At 43.6% G+C, this 19845-nt stretch overlaps 1 protein-coding gene across 1 annotated transcript in view; it reads right to left on the bottom strand.

Moving 5' to 3' along the window:
* The window catches only part of LOC111982703 (cell adhesion molecule DSCAM-like), a 148154-nt gene that overhangs the window by 120579 nt on the left and 7730 nt on the right, over positions 1-19845 (bottom strand). The window contains 2 exon segments of the mRNA XM_070433873.1: positions 2780-2926; positions 3031-3348. Coding sequence (XP_070289974.1) covers positions 2780-2926; positions 3031-3348 — 465 coding nt within the window.

Genomic DNA, 19845 nt, shown 5'->3' with positions numbered 1-19845 from the left:
CTTAATGCTTGAGAAAAGCTTTCCTTGCACCATCTCCAGCTTAATCTTCAGCTTGAAAAGATGAAAGGCACGTGTGTTTGTTCTAATGAGAAAGCACTATCTCCAGGCATCAGAGGACCAGCCTCTACTTTTCCTCACAGCAACAGTAGACAGACACTGGCCGTCATGCTCATACACAGGCCTTGTACCTGTCTGTTGGTCTGTCTGTCTGGGGCAATGTGATCTACCAGGTTACAAACTTGGTGCAAAAAGGTCTGATGCAGCAGCACTATGGAAACATCCTGACACTTAAATGAACATTTAAATATGTGCAACTGTTTGCGAACGCCAGCAATCTACATGTGTAAGATACTGTATACACCATTCACTCAAGACAAAGTCCCACCTCACATGGATGAATACAAGTTTCCTAGTAGGTGCAGAGTGTAGCATCATTGGAGGAGACTGAAACCCAGAGGACCAATGCAGGGCCATGCAGAGACGTGCTCTGAATGAGACAGGTTCACTGTGCAGCAAACCCCACATCTACTTCATCCAGCAAAACAAAGAGGAAGAGTGTGAGAGAGAAGCGAGGAAGAATAAGTTATTGTATAACCATAGGACTGGAATACAAACCTGTATGCCCACATGTTATATGCATCCCTTAGAGAGCTAGTTTTGATCAGCCTTTCTCCCATCAAGGCCCCCTCATTAAATTGGATCACATGTGAAAGGTGAGAGACAAAGGCAAAGGCAAATCAGATGCAGAAGACGAAAAGATGTGCCATCCAGCCCATCCCATATTCAACAACCCCACCACTTGATACACACACATAAAGAAGCTGGAGATACATTAGGCGTCCCATATAAAAGGCAGCCGCGCTGCACTCTTTTTCTCTTTCATCTCCCTATTAGCTCTGTCAATTGTTTATCAAAAGCAGAGTGGAGCCGAGCGGCTGCCGTGAATTTGAAAAGCTGCACAGTGAGGTACATTTTAAAATGCATGACAGGTTAATGGTAAGTTAGTGGCAACATTAGGGCTTGTGAGTTGCGGTGCTCATTCAGACTGAAAACAGGGCCACTTCAAATGACTACTAAGCAGTCCTTATTTTAAGAGGTAATTCATATTGTAATTAACTTTTCAATCACAGTTGATTAATTAAAACCAGCCCTAGTCTGTAATTATACATATCCTTTCCCCTGACATGAATCACTGGAAATTCAAAGGCTTCAGATGAGACGCAATGCAAACCAGTCGCTTGTACATATTAAAATATGATTTTTAAGATATATAGGATAACACTTCATGCTAAGGTGTCTACTTTAAATGGATTATATGAAACATGAATCCATAAAATACATACAGTACCAGTCAAAAACCTTAGATTAATAATTTAGCACAGCAGTTGGATAGCTTTATTTTGTGTCAACCGAGACCAAGTCTTCTTTCATTAAAAATGTCAAGTGCAAGGCTGGCAACCGTCAGAGAAGAATAGGTTGGGTCAATCTGCTTTGTTTCCAGGCCTGGTTGATAACCTTATGCTAACATATATACAAACATATACACACACACAACCTGGGAACAAACCCCCGGTAAAGAAATAAAACACACACCTTTTAATGCCCATTGTAACCCCTGCTCATGCCGTAAACATACCCTCTCCATAACAGTGTAAGGTGCATTTGCTCATGCATCAGGACATCATAAAATATTTAGCAGGGAAAGAGCACTGATTCTGACCATGCTGCTGATGCTTCTGACAGGCTTCGTGTGGAATAAACAGGGACAATCCCATCTAGATTGTTTGTAATGCATGTAAAAGCACTCCTAAGAACTGGGTGATGATAAAACACATCACTGCTCCTACACATTATTCACCTTTACAATACCCTGGCTGTTGTGCAGTAAAAGTTGAACAAATTAAAATAAAGGTTCCATAGGAATACAATACTGCATGACCTAAATTCACTTTAAAAAAACACTAGCTATTACACATCTGCCCTATGTTATATAGTTAAGCACATCATTTAAACGAGAGAAGTCAAAATCCCACTTTCCATGCTACTCTACTTTTCAAGGCTATGAATGTGACACAGTAAAAAGTGATAACTTCTAGGTTTCACAGAGGCTAGCATCTTTTTCACTCGTCTGAATCTGCAAAACTCATGTGCAGTCATTATAGATCATATAATATCTCCTTACAGCAGCAGAAACAGTAATGCCCCCGACTAGCAACCAGTACGCACAGACATGGATCACAGAAGGGATCTTTGTGCTTGAGCAGACACATTTAAAATGTTACTAAAACATGTCCCACAATTTGCCCTCTGTCAAATGGCTTGAGGTGCGTGCTTGTCTATATTTTTTCTAAATGCACCATATAAAGCAAAATTGCCCATAGGGTGGGCATCAATCGAACGTTTAATGTACAATATCAACCTGTGCAATGAATGATTCCAATCGAGGGGGTCGGGGGTGGGTCAAAATGACAGACAGACATTAGCCTTGCTATTACTGTTGGAGGACAGGATTCCATGGAGCTCCAGTAATGGCTGACTGAGACCACAAGCAGGTAAGTCACAGAGAGACAGAACAGTGGCCCAAGTACAAAGAGCAAACCAGGGAAGGCTTCACATGTAGAAACCTTTGGATCCATAGCACTGTCTGTGTAAACAAATCTTGTTTTGTTTGCTACACCTAAGAATCCCTCTTCTGAACTTGTAACCCAATAGCTGATTTGAAGAGTCCAAGCAAGGAATTGAACAAAATTCTGACCAAGATATAAGAATATTGTCTTACCTGAGGATAGTGAGACTGTGTCTTTCTCCCACGATACGACAGTGACGTAAGCCTCCACGGAGGCAGGGATAATGCACTTGAAGACCGCTACATTGCCTCTCATGGCTTTCTGGTCCTCCACCCGAACGGTGTAGGGCTCCCGAAATACTGAGGATAGCAAGAGGGGTGGCATTTGGAAAAAGCAAATGAAATACATACAAGAAGAAATTAAGGAATGAAAACAACAGTTACTATTTAAAAGAAACACTTACCGGCCTTAACGTGGACATCTTGACTTCTTATTTTCCCTGAAGGATTTTCAGCTGTGCAATAGTAGGTATTGTCATGGATTAGCTTACTAAAGCTGGAGGGGAGGAAGTTAAAGATCTGGAGGGTGCCATTGGAGTGCACGTGGCGGATCCCGGGCACATCGTAGATCTCCTCTTCGGTGGCCAGGTACCAGCGCAGAGAGGCGGGGGGCACCCCTGCAGCGGGACAGGGCACCAGGGTCCCTGTGGTGCTGGCAAACACTACCTCTTGCAAAGATGCATTGACAAAATATAAGCTGGAACGTAGATCTTCGCTAAAAACTGTAAGAGAGGAGAACAAAGAGAACAAAAAAAATTGATGGCATGACAACTGACTTGAATGGGTATACTACAGGCGCAGGGTCTTAATTTGATCACACTTTGTTGTTGGGAATTTTCCTGCTGAGAAAATGCATATCAGCTTAATGACTTACATAAATTCACTGAAAACTCGCACTAACACACAGTTATTAACAGTATCACACTTTTCATGTAGCCTCATTTTAGCAGGCTAATAGCCTAACCACCGATCAAGTAACATTATGGACTAAAATTTCAAATCCTGTTGCTGCAGGATTCTTTTTGTCACGACTTCCGCCGAAGGCGGCTCCTCTCCTTGTTCGGGCGGCGTTCGGCGATCGACGTCACCGGCTTTCTAGCCATCGCCGCTCCATTTTTCATATGTCCATTTGTTTTGTCTTGTTCCCTACACACCTGGTTTTCATTCCCCAATCTACATGTATTTAGTCCTCTGCTCCCCATCATGTCTTTGTGTGTAATTGTTCATTGTTAACGGTGTATGTTCACGCGCGATACTTTTATATACACTTTTTGAGCCTATTGTTGTACGGAATAAAAGTGCACCTGTTTACTCTACTCTGCTCTCCTGTACCTGACTTCGCCTCCCTTACACAGCCTTAACACTTTTGCTGTGACAATACTGGTCAAATTAAGATCCAATATACAGTACAAATCAAACGTTTGGACACACCTACTCATTCAAGGGTTATTCTTTTTTCTGACTATTTTCCACATTGTAGAATAACAGTGAAGATATTAAAACTTTGAAATAACACATATGGAATAATGTAGTAAACAAAAAAGTGTTAAAMAAAACTAAATCTATTTTATATTTGAGATTCTTCAAAGTAGCTTGATGACAGCTTTGCACACTCTTGGCATTCTCTCAACCTGCTTCATGAGGAATGCTTTTCCAACTGTCTTGAAGGCGTTCCCACATATGCTGAGCACTTGTTGGCTGCTTTTTCTTCACTCTGCGGTCCAAATAATCCTAAACCATCTCAATTGGGTTGAGGTCAGGTGATTGTGGAGGCCAGGTTATCTGATGCAGCACTTCATCACTCTCCTTCTTGGTCAAATAGCCCTTACACAGCCTGGAGGTGTGTTTTGGGTCATTGTCCTGTTGAAAAGCAAATGATAGTCCCACTAAGCGCAAACCAGATGGWATGGCGTATCACTGCAGAATGCTGTGGTAGCCATGCTGGTTAAGTGTGCCTTGAATTCTAAATAAATCACAGACAGTGTCACCAGCAAAGCACCACCACACCATCACACCTCCTCCATGCTTCATGGTGGGAACCACATATGCGGAGATCATCCGTTCACCTACTCTGCGTCTCACAACGACACGGCGGTTGGAACCAAAAATCTCAAATTTGGACTCATCAGACCAAAGGACAGATTTCCACCGGTCTCATTTTTTACTTTTTAAAAATTGATTTCACCTTTATTTAACCAGGTAGGCTAGTTGAGAACAAGTTCTCATTTGCAACTGCGACCTGGCCAAGATAAAACATAGCAATTCGACACATACAACAACACAGAGTTACACATGGAATAAACAAAACATACAGTCAATAATACAGTAGAACAAAGAAAACAAAAAGGCTATATACAGTGAGTGCAAATGAGGTAAGATAAGGGAGTTAAGGCAATAAATAGGCCATGGTGGCGAAGTAATTACAATATATCAATTAAACACTGGAATGGTAGATGTGCAGAAGATGAATGTGCAAGTGGAGATACTGGGGTGCAAAGGAGCAAGATAAATATATAAATACAGTATGGGGATGAGGTAGGTAGATAGATGGGCTGTTTACAGATGGGCTATGTACAGGTGCAGTGATCTGTGAGCTGCTCTGACAGCTGGTGCTTAAAGCTAGTGAGGGAGATATGAGTCTCCAGCTTCAGAGATTTTTGCAGTTCATTCCAGTCATTGGCAGCAGAGAACTGGAAGGAAAGACGACCAAAGGAGGAATTGGCTTTGGGGGTGACCAGTGAGATATACCTGCTGAAGCGCGTGCTACGTGTGGGTGCTGCTATGGTGACCAGTGAGCTGAGATAAGGCGGTGCTTTACCTAGCAGAGACTTGTAGATGACCTGTAGCCAGTGGGTTTGGCAATGAGTATGAAGCGAGGGCCAACCAACGAGAGCGTACAGGTCGCAATGGTGGGTAGTGTATGGGGCTTGGTGACAAAACGGATGGCACTGTGATAGACTGCATCCAGTTTGTTGAGTAGAGTGTTGGAGGCTATTTTATAGATGACATCACCGAAGTCGAGGATCGGTAGGATGGTCAGTTTTACGAGGGTATGTTTGGCAACATGAGTGAAGGATGCTTTGTTGCGATATAGGAAGCCGATTCTAGATTTAATTTTGGATTGGAGATGCTTAATGTGAGTCTGGAAGGAGAGTTTAMAATCTAACCAGACACCTAGGTATTTGTAGTTGTCCACGTATTCTAAGTCAGAGCCGTCCAGAGTAGTGATGCTGGACGGGCGGCCAGGTGTGGGCTGAGATCGGTTGAAGAGCATGCATTTAGTTTTACTTGTATGGCATTGAAGGTCGTCTGTGGAGGTTAGTTAACACAGTGTCCAAAGAAGGCCAGAAGTATACAGAATTGTGTCGTCTGCGTAGAGGTGGATCAGACAAATACCAGCAGCAAAGCGACATCATTGATGTATACAAAGAAAATGTATACAAGAATTGAACCCTGTGGCCCCCCATAGAGACTGCCAGAGGTCCGGACAACAGCCTCCGATTTGACACACTGAACTCTATCAGAGAAGTAGTTGATGAACCAGGCAAAGCATCATTTGAGAAACCAAGGCTGCCGAGTCTGCCAATAAGATGTGCTGATTGACAGAGTCGAAAGCCTTGGCCAGGTCGATGAATACGGCTGCACAGTAATGTCTCTTATCAATGGCGGTTATGATGTCGTTTAGGACCTTGAGCGTGGCTGAGGTGCACCATGACCAGCTCTGAAGATTGCATAGCAGAGAAGGTACGGTGGGATTCGAATGGTCGGTAATCTGTTTGTTAACTTGGCTTTCAACAACCTTAGATAGACAGGGTAGGATAGATATAGGTCTGTAGCAGTTTGGGTCTAGTGTCACCCCCTTTGAAGAGGGGGGATGACCGCGTGTCACGAATCCGCTTCCTGAGTCTGTGTTTTTGCCTGTGTTCTGTCTGGAGTGTTTTTTCCGGTGTCCTGGAACGCACCTGTCTGGTTGCGGGCGACGTAGCTAGTTGGGAGATCTCTGATTACCCGCACCTGTATCCATCAGCTATCTGCACACCTGGTCCTGATCATCACCCTCCACTTCATAAGCTCTGACCTGACATCCATTCCCTGCCGGATCGTTAGCCATGAACAGTATGTTGTCCAGCGTATCAGCTCCAGTTTGATAGAGTTTGTTTTGTTGTTTTGTACGTCTTGCTTGCCTTGAACTTACCTCCGTTGTTCTGTCTACAGTCATTCACCCGGAACACTCACCCATCCCTGCCTGGTTGTCGGTGCTTCTGTTACTCCTTGGATCTGCCTATTCACTCCCATCAACTCACCTCCGCTGCCCGCTCCGCCACCTGGATCTTTCTACCTCTACGTTAAACTTGTAAATAAATACTCACCTTCGTCTACTCTCTTGTCCTGGTCTGTTTCTGGGTTCTACTTTAGAAAACCGTGACACCGCGGAAGCTTCCAATCTTTGGGGATCTCAGACAATACGAAGAGAGGGTTGAACAGGCTAGTAATAGGGGTTGCAACAATTTTGGCAGATCATTTTAGAAAGAGAGGGTCAGATTGTCTAGCCGGCTGATTTGTAGGGGTCCAATTTTGCAGCTCTTTCAGAACATCAGCTATCTGGATTTGGGTGAAGCGAAAATTGGTGGGGGCTTTGGCGGGTTGCTATGGAGGGTGCCGGGCAGTGTCCATTGCTCGTGTTTCTTGGCCCAAGCAAGTCTCTTCTTCTTATTAGTGTCCTTTTATAGTGTTTTTTTGCAGTAATTCAACCATGAAGACTTGATTCACGCAGTCTCCTCTGAACAGTTGATGTTGAGATGTGTCTGTTACTTGAACTCTGTGAAGCATTTATTTGGGCTGCAATCTGAGGTGCAGTTAACTCTACTGAACTTGTGCTCTGCAGCAGAGGTAACTCCCGGTCTTCCTTTCCTGTGGCGGTCCTCAAGAGAGCCAGTTTCATCATAGCGCATGATGGTGTTTGCGACTGCAACTTGAAGAAACATTCAAAGTTCTTCAAATTTTCCGGATTCACTGACCTTCATGTCTTATATTAATGATGGACTGTCATTTTTCTTTGCTTATTTGAGCTGTTCTTGCCATAATATGGACTTGGTCTTTTACCAAATAGGGATATCTTCTGTATACCACCCCTACCTTGTCAAAACACAACTGGTTGGCTCAAATGCATTAATAAGAAAATAAATTCCGCAAAGGAACTTTTAACAAGGCACACCTGCTAATTGAAATGCATTCCAGGTGGCTACCTCATGAAGCTGGTTGAGAGAATGCCAAGAGTGTGCAAAGCTGTCATCAAGGCAAAGGGTGGCTACTTTGAAGAATATAAAATACATTTTGATTTGTTTAATTATTTACTTGGCCATGATGAAACCAATAAATGCTTTTGTTATGGACCTGATGTTTACAGTGTATTTAATATGGACCTTTTTAGTCATCATCTAATCCTTGATACCGCTTAAATCACATTCATTACATAAAAGTAAAATAACAGGCCTTGCTCATAGACAACATTGAACATGTATGCTGCTTTGGTTGAGCAGGGGAGCAACAAGGGGGAAAGAGTGTTCATGATGTAAAAGTATGTGTCGTTACGTGGCTCCCTTGGAAGGGAGAGAAACACGAAGTGGGACCAATTAGCATCAGGTGGCTCAGTGCTAATTTCTAGGTGGTTGATTACTGAGTGGTGTATAAACTAGGTGTACAAAACATTATGAACACCTGCTCTTTCCATGACATATTGATGTCACTTATTAAATCCACGTCAATCAACGTAGATGAAGGGGAGGAGACAGGTTAAATAAGTATTTTTAAGCCTTGAGACAATTGAGCCATGAATTGTGTATGTGTACCATTCAAAGGGTGAATGGGTAATACAAAATAATAATAATAATAATAATAATAAATGCCAAGATTTAAGTGCCTGAATATTGTATGGTAGTTTGTGCCAGGGATGCTGGGTTTTTCACACTCAACAGTTTCCCATGTGTTTCAAGAATGGTCCACCCCCCAAAACACATCCAGCCAACTTGACACAACTGTGGGAAGCATTGGAGTCAACATGGGACAGCATCCCTGTGGAACGCTTTCGACACCTTGTAGAGTCCATGCCNCATCCAGCCAACTTGACACAACTGTGGGAAGCATTGGAGTCAACATGGGACAGCATCCCTGTGGAACGCTTTCGACACCTTGTAGAGTCCATGCCTCAACGAATTCAAGCTGTTCTGAGGGAAAATATTGGTGCAACTCAATATTAGGAAGGTGTTCCGAATGTTTTGTACACTCTGTGTATAACTACTCCTGGCTGAGCATGATCCTGTGCCTGCCTGCTGCCTAGCCTACCTCTGAATCTTTGTCTGGTGTCAGAGTCCGTGCCTAGCAGTAAATGGCTTACCAGTGACAGCTAGCTAGGCCTCCCTGGGGATAAAACATTTTAGCACTTCATACATTTCTAACAAGGTTTCAAATCGCAGTGGTTTCCACCCTCTCTATGCTCCAGCGGCTCTGGCCCGCAAAGAGATACACACAACCATCCATGCACACACGCACACACAAATACAAAATAAAAACGAATAATTACAACAACAACAACAAACGTCCATATTGCTCTGCTGTTTCTGATGTGAGAGTTTCTGTTCAGTCCAGAGGTAAGTTGGCTTCAATGGTAACCACTCTGACTTATCAGTTGAACCCATTTACTGTAGTAGGCGTGAAAGAAAACACACTCCTGTATAACCAGTGGCTCATCCATAATTATATTTCTTAGGGAACACTATGAGTCAGTCAGACAGTGTTGTCTATGGCAAAGAGTCGGCCTGAGAGTCCCTGGCTGTGACTGAGATCATTCCTTAATGGGTGATGGAGGCGCTTGCTGAGCATTAGCCTCCTCAGACTGATCAATCTGTCAATGGCAGCCATACACACATAGGACAGACGATAGGGGTGACTCATGATGCACACCCACACATATGATTTCACAGACACTTAAGGGTATCCTGAGTCTAGCTGCATTACGCCCATGACTTCCAACAGAAGGCTTCTCTCTCTCTCTCTCTCTCTCTCTCTCTCTCTCTCTCTCTCTCTCTCTCTCTCTCTCTCTCTCTCTCTACTAGCATCAGCAACATACTGTAGCTACAGGAAGGTTTGAATTGTGTCTATGAATGACCTAGGCTTATCCATTGAAGCCCATCATGATTTGCCCAATAATAAATAAATAACATTGATTGAGGAAAAAAAGCAGTTCTATCAAGATTGTGCCTGTTTAAATATTTTAAAATGGAGTGAAAATCGTATTGCTCTGTATGGGTCTGTAGCTGCGTCAAAGACTCAATTGTAAAATAATACATCAAAATCCTCTCAAATTGTAATTCATTCCTTTTCAGCTGGGGCTAAACATAGAACCCTTATTTGTGGCCTATTGATAATACAGCCTCAACCTGTAGGTGTGCTAATATTAATGAAAAATCCTCTTTGAAATCATCAACGTGTATTTATTTATTTTTATTTAACCTTTATTTAACCATTGAGACCCAGRGTCTTTTTTCAAGGGAGTGTATTTATTTTATTTCACCTTTATTTAACCAGGTAGGCAAATTGAGAACACGTTCTCATTTACAATTGCGACCTGGCCAAGATAAAGCAAAGCAGTTCGACACATACAACAACACATAGTTACACATGGAGTAAAACAAACATACAGTCAATAATACAGTGAAAAATAAGTCTATATACAATATGAGCAAGTGAGGTGAGATAAGGGAGGTGAAGGCAAACAAAATATATATATAAATAAATAAAAATATAAAAAGGCCATGGTGGCGAAGTAAATACAATATAGCAAGTAAAAAAAAAAAAGAGAGTTAGAGATAGTTAGAGATAGAAAAAGTAGAGATAGAAATTGGGGTGGCAAAGGAGCAAATAAAATAAATAAATACAGTAGGGTAAAGAGGTAGTGTTTGGCTAAATTATAGATGGGCTATGTACAGGTGCAAGTAATCTAATGAGCTGCTCTGACAGCTGGTGCTTAAAGCTAGTGAGGGAGATAAGTGGTTTTCCAGTTTCAGAGATTTTAGTAGTTCGTTCCAGTCATTGGCAGCAGAGAACTGGAAGGAGAGGCGCCAAAGGAAGAATTGGTTTTGGTGGGTGACCAGAGAGATAATACTGGTGGAGCGCGTGCTACAGGTAGGTGCTGCTATGGTGACCAGCGAGCTGAGATAAGGGGACTTTACCTAGCAGGTCTGTAGTATGACCTGGAGCCAGTGGGTTGCGCGAGTATGAAGCGAGGCCAGCCAACGAGAGTTACAGGTCGCAGTGGTGGGTAGTATATGGGGCTTGTGACAAAACGGTGGCACTGTGATAGACTGCATCCAATTTATTCAGTAGGGTTTTGGAGGCTATTTTGTAAATGGACATCACCGAAGTCGAGGATTGTAGGATGGTCAGTTTTACAAGGGTATTTTGGCAGGCATGAGTGAAGGATGCTTTGTTGGAATAGGAAGCCAATTCTAGATTTAACTTTGATTGGAGATGTTTGATGTGAGTCTGGAAGAGAGTTTACAGTCTAACCAGACACTAGGTATTGTAGTTGTCCACATATTCTAAGTCAGAGCCGTCCAGAGTAGTGATGTTGGACAGGCGGGCAGGTGCAGGCAGCATCGGTTTGATAGAGCATGCATTTAGTTTTAACTTGTATTTAAGAGCAAATGGAGGCCACGGAAGGAGAGTTGTATGGCATTGAAGCTCGCCTGGAGGGTTGTTAACACAGTGTCAAAAGAAGGGCCAGAAGTATACAGAATAGTGTCGTCTGCGTAGAGATGGATCAGAGAATCACCAGCAGCAAGAGCGACATCATTGATGTATACAGAGAAGAGAGTCGGTAGGAGAATGTATAGGTATAGGTAGGTGTCTTAAATAATTAATCAATAATTGGTGATGTTGTTCATATTTTAGAAACATTACAATCCCTATTGCATTGATTAAAAAGTAAGATATGTTGAATATAATATTTGACGCCTTTCTAAAATTCTCTGTCACTGAAACATTTCTCTGTTACAGATATTTGGTGGTTTATCAAGAGCAATCAGAGCCAGTGACTGAGAAAGAACACAGATGCAGCACACATTACATTTCTAAAACTAGTGGCACAAGAAGTCCTTTCCAGTCATTTCAAACAGAAAAAACACTGATGAATACAATTCCCAAACAAAAAGCCATCTCTTAATTTTGACTTGAATACCTTTTACACTGGGAGTACATATTTAATCTATCCTACTGAGCCATTTACTTTATGATGGTATTCTTATATTTTATTATTTCTTATTGTTGTTGCATTGTTGAGAAGGAACCTGCAAGTAAGCATTTAGTTGGATGATGTATACCATGTGTATCCTGTACATATGACTAATAAGACTTAAAACTCATAAAAGAAACTCAATTTAGCACAGTGTAGTCATAACAAAGATTGGTTTGATAAGACCAACTGCAGAGAAGTCAAAGGTCCTTGTGGATCTAATCATACTGAGTATCATGTCACTGCACTGCTACACCCATTCCTTACCAAACAGGTCTACATGAGTTCAACCCAGGTACAACCTCCTCAGAAGCCCCACAAAGCGTCATGCTTCTCATGCCCGAACAACTCCTCTCAAACCTAACCACTTACTAAATAACCACAGAGGAAATGTGTAATTGCCATAATTTTTCATGAGCTGAACCATAAAGTCTAAAGAAGTGACACTGTTCAATAATGTTATATATGCATCCATAATTATCCAAGCTTTTTTTCTATCAGCAAAGCTGGAGGGAGAAGAAAAAAGACAAGGCCACTTCATCGCCACCGTCTTTTTTCATTGAGAAGGGGGGAGAATTCTATTTGGGAATATAAATCCAAAACATATCCCCAAACAGATTTCTATTTTCTGAGATTAGCAAATGTTGTAGATGTTGGAGAGCCCAGAGATGGGAATCTAACCATGAAAACAAACAAGGAAAATGTTTATGCCAGAGGCACATGATGCTTTGCGTGAGGACCACATATATGAYCAAAAATATTTGGACACCTGCTCGTCGAACATCTCATGACAAAATCATGGGCATTAAAGTGGAGTTGGTCCCCCCTTTGCTGCTATAACAGCCTCCACTCTTCTGGGAAGGCTTTCCACTAAATGTTGGAACATTGCTGCAGGGACTTGCTTCCATTCAGTCACAAGAGCATTAGTGAGGTCGGGCACTGATGTTGGGCGATTAGGCCTAGCTCGCAGTCAGCGTTCCAATTCATCCCAAAGGTGTTCAATGTGGTTGAGGTCAGGGCTCTGTGCAGGCCAGTGAAGTTCTTCCACACCGATCTCGACAAACCATTTCTGTATGGACCTCGCTTTGTGCACAGGGGCATTGTCATGCTAAAACAGGAAAGGGCCTTCCCCACACTGTTGCCACAAAGTTGGAAGCACAGAATCGTCTAGAATGTCATTGTATGCTGTAGCGTTAAGATTTCCCTTCACTGGAACTAARGGGCCTAGCCCAAACCATGAAAACAGCCCCAGACTTATATTCCTCCTCCACCAAACGTAACAGTTGGCACTATGCATTCGGGCAGGTAGTGTTCTCCTGGCATCCGCCAAACAACAATTTGCAATCTATTATCCTTTTACTTCAGTATTGAAATTACGTCAATTAACATCAACATTCCATAGCACCAGATGGCTCCTCTCTCATTTTAATATGAAAATAACTCTCAATCACACTGCCATTATGCAACTGCCTTGTTGTGATTTTTGGATGTAATGCTTAGCATGATTATTATCTGCGCACAAAACAAGCTCCCATATTAACATATAGGTGCAGTGTGAAAAACCAATGTTTACACAACACAGTTGTCATGAATATGATTATGAATATAAATATGAATATTCAAATTTGTTGAGTTAAGCTGATCAATCAAAGGCAGTAGAATTCATCAGCTGACAGACAGGTGTAATCAGCCATCACAGAGGGCTTTCAGGACTATGGAGGCGCTTCATTTAATTCAACGTGCAATCGATGCTGATGGAACAAACACTAACAACATGTATGCATGCTTTAACTCCTTACTGCCTCCCTCTAATGAATACAGCCACATGTACAGTTTATGTACTGCATTTGCTTGGATGTTTACTGTTTAAATTGAAATCATCCATTAGTGCTATTACACATTTTGCCCATCATTTTATCATGAGCTCATCTGACAGACATAGAGAGCAGAAAAAGAGATAMAAAAATAGGGAGATCCAGAGAGAGTTGGATGGTGGACTAATCAGTTGGGTCCAAGTATTTTATAGGGCACCCATGTCACGTATGGTGAGCCAGTGGCCCGTCGTCGGGCTCTCAGTTGGCATGGGCATACGGGGCAGAGCAGGGCATGGGCACACGGGGCAGGGTGAGGTGGGGCGGGCAGCTGCTGCACTGTGACAGGCTCTGTCAACCAGGAACGCTGGGTAATTAAAGCAGCTCTCTGTGCTGTGCCTGGGGGGTGGCCTGGGATCAGGAGCAGAGACAGGAGACGGGGAAGAAAAGGAAAGAGGTAGGGGGCAATGAGGGGGGTTATCCAATGTGAGTAAGCATTCTCCTCTTTCTGCCCAGGGGCTACACACAGGGCTTGTACAGGAACTTGCTAAATGACAGTCTCCCAATTTGCTTTCATGAATATTAACCAGGACATGACAGAAGAAAGGGGCCGCTGTCTGCTCTGCTCTGCTCTGCTCTGCTCTGCTCTGCTCACTGGTGATATGCAAAGACAGATCCATCGTCTGATGTCAGAGGAGTAGGATATGGTAAAGCGGAGCCCCACGGTGCACCTCTCTAGATCTACTTTTATTTTCATGTGTTAAATGGGTGAGAGTGGATGTCTCATTAATAGAGAAGGAGGCAGCAGCAGCATATCTCAGTAGGGAGAATGTCAGCGCTCCAGACGTTGATGTCTAAATCATGCTGCTGATGAACCAACGGGAGGGAGAGAATCTGATGGGGGATTACAGTATACTGTATACCAAACTATAGCAACTCCCTCTGCTGCTACTACAGCTGAATAAAAATACCAGGGTAAAAATAATACTATTTTGTGGTGCAATACGAACATTAAAGTGTGGAGAAAGAGTTTCTTTGAGGCATTAACCGAGCAAACTATTTGCATATTCAATCAATTGTATTCTCATGAGAATACCAAATTCTTAAAATGACTCAATGATTGTCCTCCTCAGTGCCCATACTTTTCAAGGCTGATTCAAACTGCAAGCCACACTGATAAGGGAATACTAAGGTTTCTTTATTTCTCAAGAAATTGGTAGTGCAGCATTTTCATATTGGGTCGACTTTCCACAAACAAATTAACATAAATTAAAACAACATGGTGTATTTATGGCAAGCTGAAGCTAATCCCCTTGACAAATCCTGTGAGCGTCAGAGTGAGTAGCATGGGGGAGTCAATGCGTATCGACTAAACTTAACCACTGCTTAAACCTACAGAGATAATGCCAAGATGTTAGACCATCTTCATTTAATGATATAGTAGACCAACACTGGGTGGCAACCTTTTAGATGAGGAGGGCATAGTCACACTGGACTGTATGAATAAAGAAAGAACAGTGAACCTTTTGAGTATAGTATGCTGAATCCTTCTTATTGTCATGCCCTGACATTAGAGAGCCTTTTTTATTCTCTATTTGGTTAGGTCAGGGTGTGACTTGGGTGGGCAAATCTATGTTTCTATTTCTTCGTTGGCCTAGTATGGTTCCCAATCAGAGGCAGCTGTTTATGGTTGTCTCTGATTGGGGATCATACTTAGGCAGCCCTTTTTCCCACCTTAGATGGTGGGATCTTGTCTATGTCTAGTTGCCAGCGAGCACTACATAGCTTCACGTTTCGTTGCACTTTGTTATTTTTGTTTGTGAGTTTCATCGGAATAAAACATGTGGAACTCTATGCACGCTGCGCCTTGGTCTACTCATTTCAACGTCCGTGACAGAAGATCCCACCACCAAGTGACCAAGCAGTGTGCCCAGGAGTGGAGGACATCCTGGACCTGGGAGGAGGTAATGGCAGGGGACAAGACCCTGCCATGGAAGCAGGCGGAGGCAGCGAGAGAAGAACGGCGACGAGACCAGGAATCAAGGAAACGACGGAAGCCCGAGAGGCAGCCTCCAAATTTTTGGGGAGGGGGSACACGGGGTGGCGAGCGGAGCAAAGGTGGGAACAAGAACCATCTCCCTGTAATTACGATGAGGAGTTGGTCACGGTTCAGATACCATGTTTTCCGGTTCTGCGCACCGTGCCTCCAGTGCGCACCCTTAGCCCGGTGCGTTATGTGCCTGCTTTCCGTACTTGCCGTGCTAAGGTGAGCATCTGTCCAGGACGGATTGTGCCGGCTCAGCGGTCCAGGTCTCCAGTGCATCTCTTCGGCCCAGGATATCCTGCGCCAGCGCTACGCACGGTATCCCCAGTTCGCCAGCACAACCCAGTGCGGCCTGTGCCAGCTCCCTGCACTTGCCATGCTACAGGGGGTATTCAGCCAGGGCGCGTTGTGCCAGCTCTACGCTCCAGACCTCCAGTCCGCGTCCACGGCCCAGTATATCCTGCACCGGCTCTACGCACTATGCCTCCAGTGCGCCTTCACAGCCCAGTGCGTCCTGTGCCAGCTCTCCACACTTACCGAGCTAAAGTGGGTATCCAGCCAGGACGCGTTGTGCCAGCTCCACGCACCCGGCCTCCAGTGCGTCTCTCCAGCCCGGTGTGTCCTGTGCCAGTTCCACGCACTCGGCCTCCAGCGACGGTCCCCAGTCCGGAGCCTCCAGCGACGGTCCCCAGTCCGGAGCCTCCAGCGACGGTCCCCAGTCCGGAGCTTCCAGAGACAGTTCCCAGTCCGGAGTCCGCGACGATGATCTACAGTCCGGAGTCCCCGGCGACGATCCCCGCACCAGAGGCGCCACCGAAGTGGGGGGAGCCTCAAGCGGAGCGGGGTCTGCGTCCCGCACCGGAGCCTCCACCGAGATGAAATGCCCACCCGGACCCTCCCCTATAGATTCAGGTTTGCGGCCGGAGTCCGCACCTTTGGGGGGGGGGGGGGGGGGGGGGTACTGTCACGCCCTGACCTTAGAAAGCCTTTTTTATTCTCTATTTGGTTAGGTCAGGGTGTGACTTGGGTGGGCAAATCTATGTTTCTATTTCTTCGTTGGCCTAGTATGGTTCCCAATCAGAGGCAGCTGTTTATGGTTGTCTCTGATTGGGGATCATACTTAGGCAGCCCTTTTTCCCACCTTAGATGGTGAGATCTTGTCTATGTCTAGTTGCCAGCGAGCACTACATAGCTTCACGTTTCGTTGCACTTTGTTATTTTTGTTTGTGAGTTTCATCGGAAWAAAACATGTGGAACTCTATGCACGCTGCGCCTTGGTCTACTCATTTCAACGGCGTGACACTTATATCCTTTGTCGGATTCCTTTGTACAGGAAATGCTACTGTACTGAACAACCAGTTAAAGACAGCATGATTATGGTGGCCCAGAGGGCGATTGTGTACGGTGTGCTGCACGAGTTTTGCGATTTCTAATGGTCACACCCATATTGATCAGGCCACACCTTGCCACAGCCACCAAACRGGATCAAACATACCGCAAAGGCTGTTAAAAAACGCAGCGGTAAACCGAACTGAACACACCCCAGGTCAAGAGGACATGGGGTCAACGGTATTTTGACAGACAACCCTGCTTAGCTTCCTCACACAGAGTTAGAATAATTGAGTATATTACATACTGTTGATAGCGTAGTTTGAGGGTTCTTTAGATGGTGGATGGATGACTGTCTATGTAGACAAACACTGGAAGGAGACTGATTACTCTTCTGCAGAATTAATGATGAACTGACCACAGGTGCAGGGCATCAATGATGTTGTCCTGCATATACTCATCACTGCCAACCTGCATGCTCGCTATGGGAACAGCATCTTCCAGAGTGATGGAAAACGTAGACATACTACAGTGTGGAGGTGAAATTATAGAGAAAACTAAAATAGGCGAACAGGTGAAAAGGTCAACAAAATCAATTTAAAATGCCATGGTGATCATAAATCATGTAGCCAATGTAAAATCTGTTGCAAATGCCCCATTTATTGTTAGACAGTGATGTAACACCAGCTGAGAAACCAACAGAAGTGATCACATCTTGTTGTTATTTCCATTGATCCACATTACACTGTTGTTAAACAGAAGTCAGTCATGAACAGCTGGCGTTGTGAAGTGTGTCAGTGCTAATGTCACAACAGCTGGCTCCTGTCATCTTATTAGCTGCCCCATAACCATGGCCCTTTAAATATGCTATGTGCCACACTCACTTAAATACTCACGACATATTTAACAATCGTTATAGATGTATTATATTAAACATTTATCACATCCAAACCGTAAAGCAAACATGTTTATTTAACACTAAGGAGCACAGCATGTGTTCCCTGAAGAATCCCCCAGCCAACCTGCCTCCTCCTCTCTTCTCCGTCAATCCCCTGTTTGCTTTATTATCCCCCTTCCTCACTACACACCATCCCTCCAAAAAATACATGTTCTAGGGTTGTCTCTTTCTCCTGTGTGTTCGCTGTGTGACAGGGGACGTTAGCTCTGTAAAGCCAGCCAGCCAAGCAGACGCAAATGTATTCAGAGCATTTAGTACTCCGGATTAATCGAATTATAATGTAATCATCTGATCAAACAGCAATTAGCATAATCACTTCTGGGGAAAGGCTGATAGAGAGAGGGAAAGCAACACATAMTAAAGCTCAGGCTAGCAACACTAATGAGACATTTACCAGCAGTCACAAAGTTACTGATTCCTGGGGACACAGATTCTTTAAATTGGAACCACCTCTTTTTAGAGGTGCAACTGAGCATATCAAAACATCAAATTGGTAACTGATCCAAATTCATTGGAATGCAGGCTCATTCATACACTGTGGTTTGTGTCTCTTTCTCTGTATTCTGAGAACAGATATGAAGTTAGCATATTGTGAACACAAACAGTATTTGCACCTTATAGTGTAGAAAACCCTCCACTATGTAACATACCAAGGTAGAGGAAAGTGAAACCATAACAGTGATCCTAGCCTTTGATCCTTAAACCACTTTGGTCTTTTCCAGCAGCACACATTAATATGAAAGGTTACTCTAGGGTTAGCAGAAATATTCATAGTTGAGCATATGGCATACAGAAATAAGCACAAAGGCATGCAGTCTCTCACACCAGAATGATTGTCACGCCCTGACCATAGAGAGCCCTTGTTTCTCTATGGTGTAGTAGGTCAGGGCGTGACTAGGGGGTATCCTAGTTAATAATTTCTATGTTGTGTTCTAGTTTATATTTTCTAYGTTGGTGTTTTGTATGATTCCCAATTAGAGGCAGCTGATAATCGTTGTCTCTATTTGGGGATCATATTTAAGTAGCTATTTTTCCCACCTGTGTTTGTGGGATATTGTTTTGTGTTTGTGCATGTGCACCACGTAGTCACGTTTAGTTGTTAGTTTATTTGATTTATTGTTTTTTCTTTAAGTTTCACTCTGCAATAAATATGTGGAACTCAACATCCGCTGAGCCTTGGTCCCGTTCTTACGACAACCGTGACAATGATCATAGGATGCAAAAGCATCAATCTGACTCCTCTGGGTCCAGCAGGCACATTCACACACCTACACACACACATCTTTCCTCAAACCAGCAAATGACAGCACTTTTAAAATGGACAGCTAATAATAGCAGGCACTAAATTGGTCTTACCGTCTGTGCCAGGTTTAAAAATAAAGCAGTGTCGAGAAACCAAGCTGGACTAATTTGTCTTTCCTTTACTGTCTATCCACCCCTGCCTCTGTCCTGCCTCTGTTACCCCTCAGCCTACTTTACTATTGGTACTATGCATAAAAGGCCTCTGAAGACTCTAATTGTAAAATACCTCAGGAAACATAACTTGGTGCATTCACAGAATGACTGATTGAGAAGTTTAGCTGTGATAAGGACATAGGAGACAGTACAAGAGATGAAACACTAGAAGGAGGTAAAAGAGTGGCAGTCAATAAGACAAACAGAAGCAGATGAAATGTGAGGAAAATACCAAGCTCAAAGGGATCCAGGGACAAACCGTGAGAGAGTCACCAAGGTGATCCATCCATGCCAGAGAAAACACGTGCACTGGGCATATAGGGATCAATGAAG

The sequence above is a fragment of the Salvelinus sp. IW2-2015 genome, linkage group LG22 (assembly GCF_002910315.2).
Source record: "Salvelinus sp. IW2-2015 linkage group LG22, ASM291031v2, whole genome shotgun sequence".
In the NCBI taxonomy this organism is placed as follows: Eukaryota; Metazoa; Chordata; class Actinopteri; order Salmoniformes; family Salmonidae; genus Salvelinus; species Salvelinus sp. IW2-2015.
This window is presented reverse-complemented; position numbering and strand designations above follow the sequence as displayed.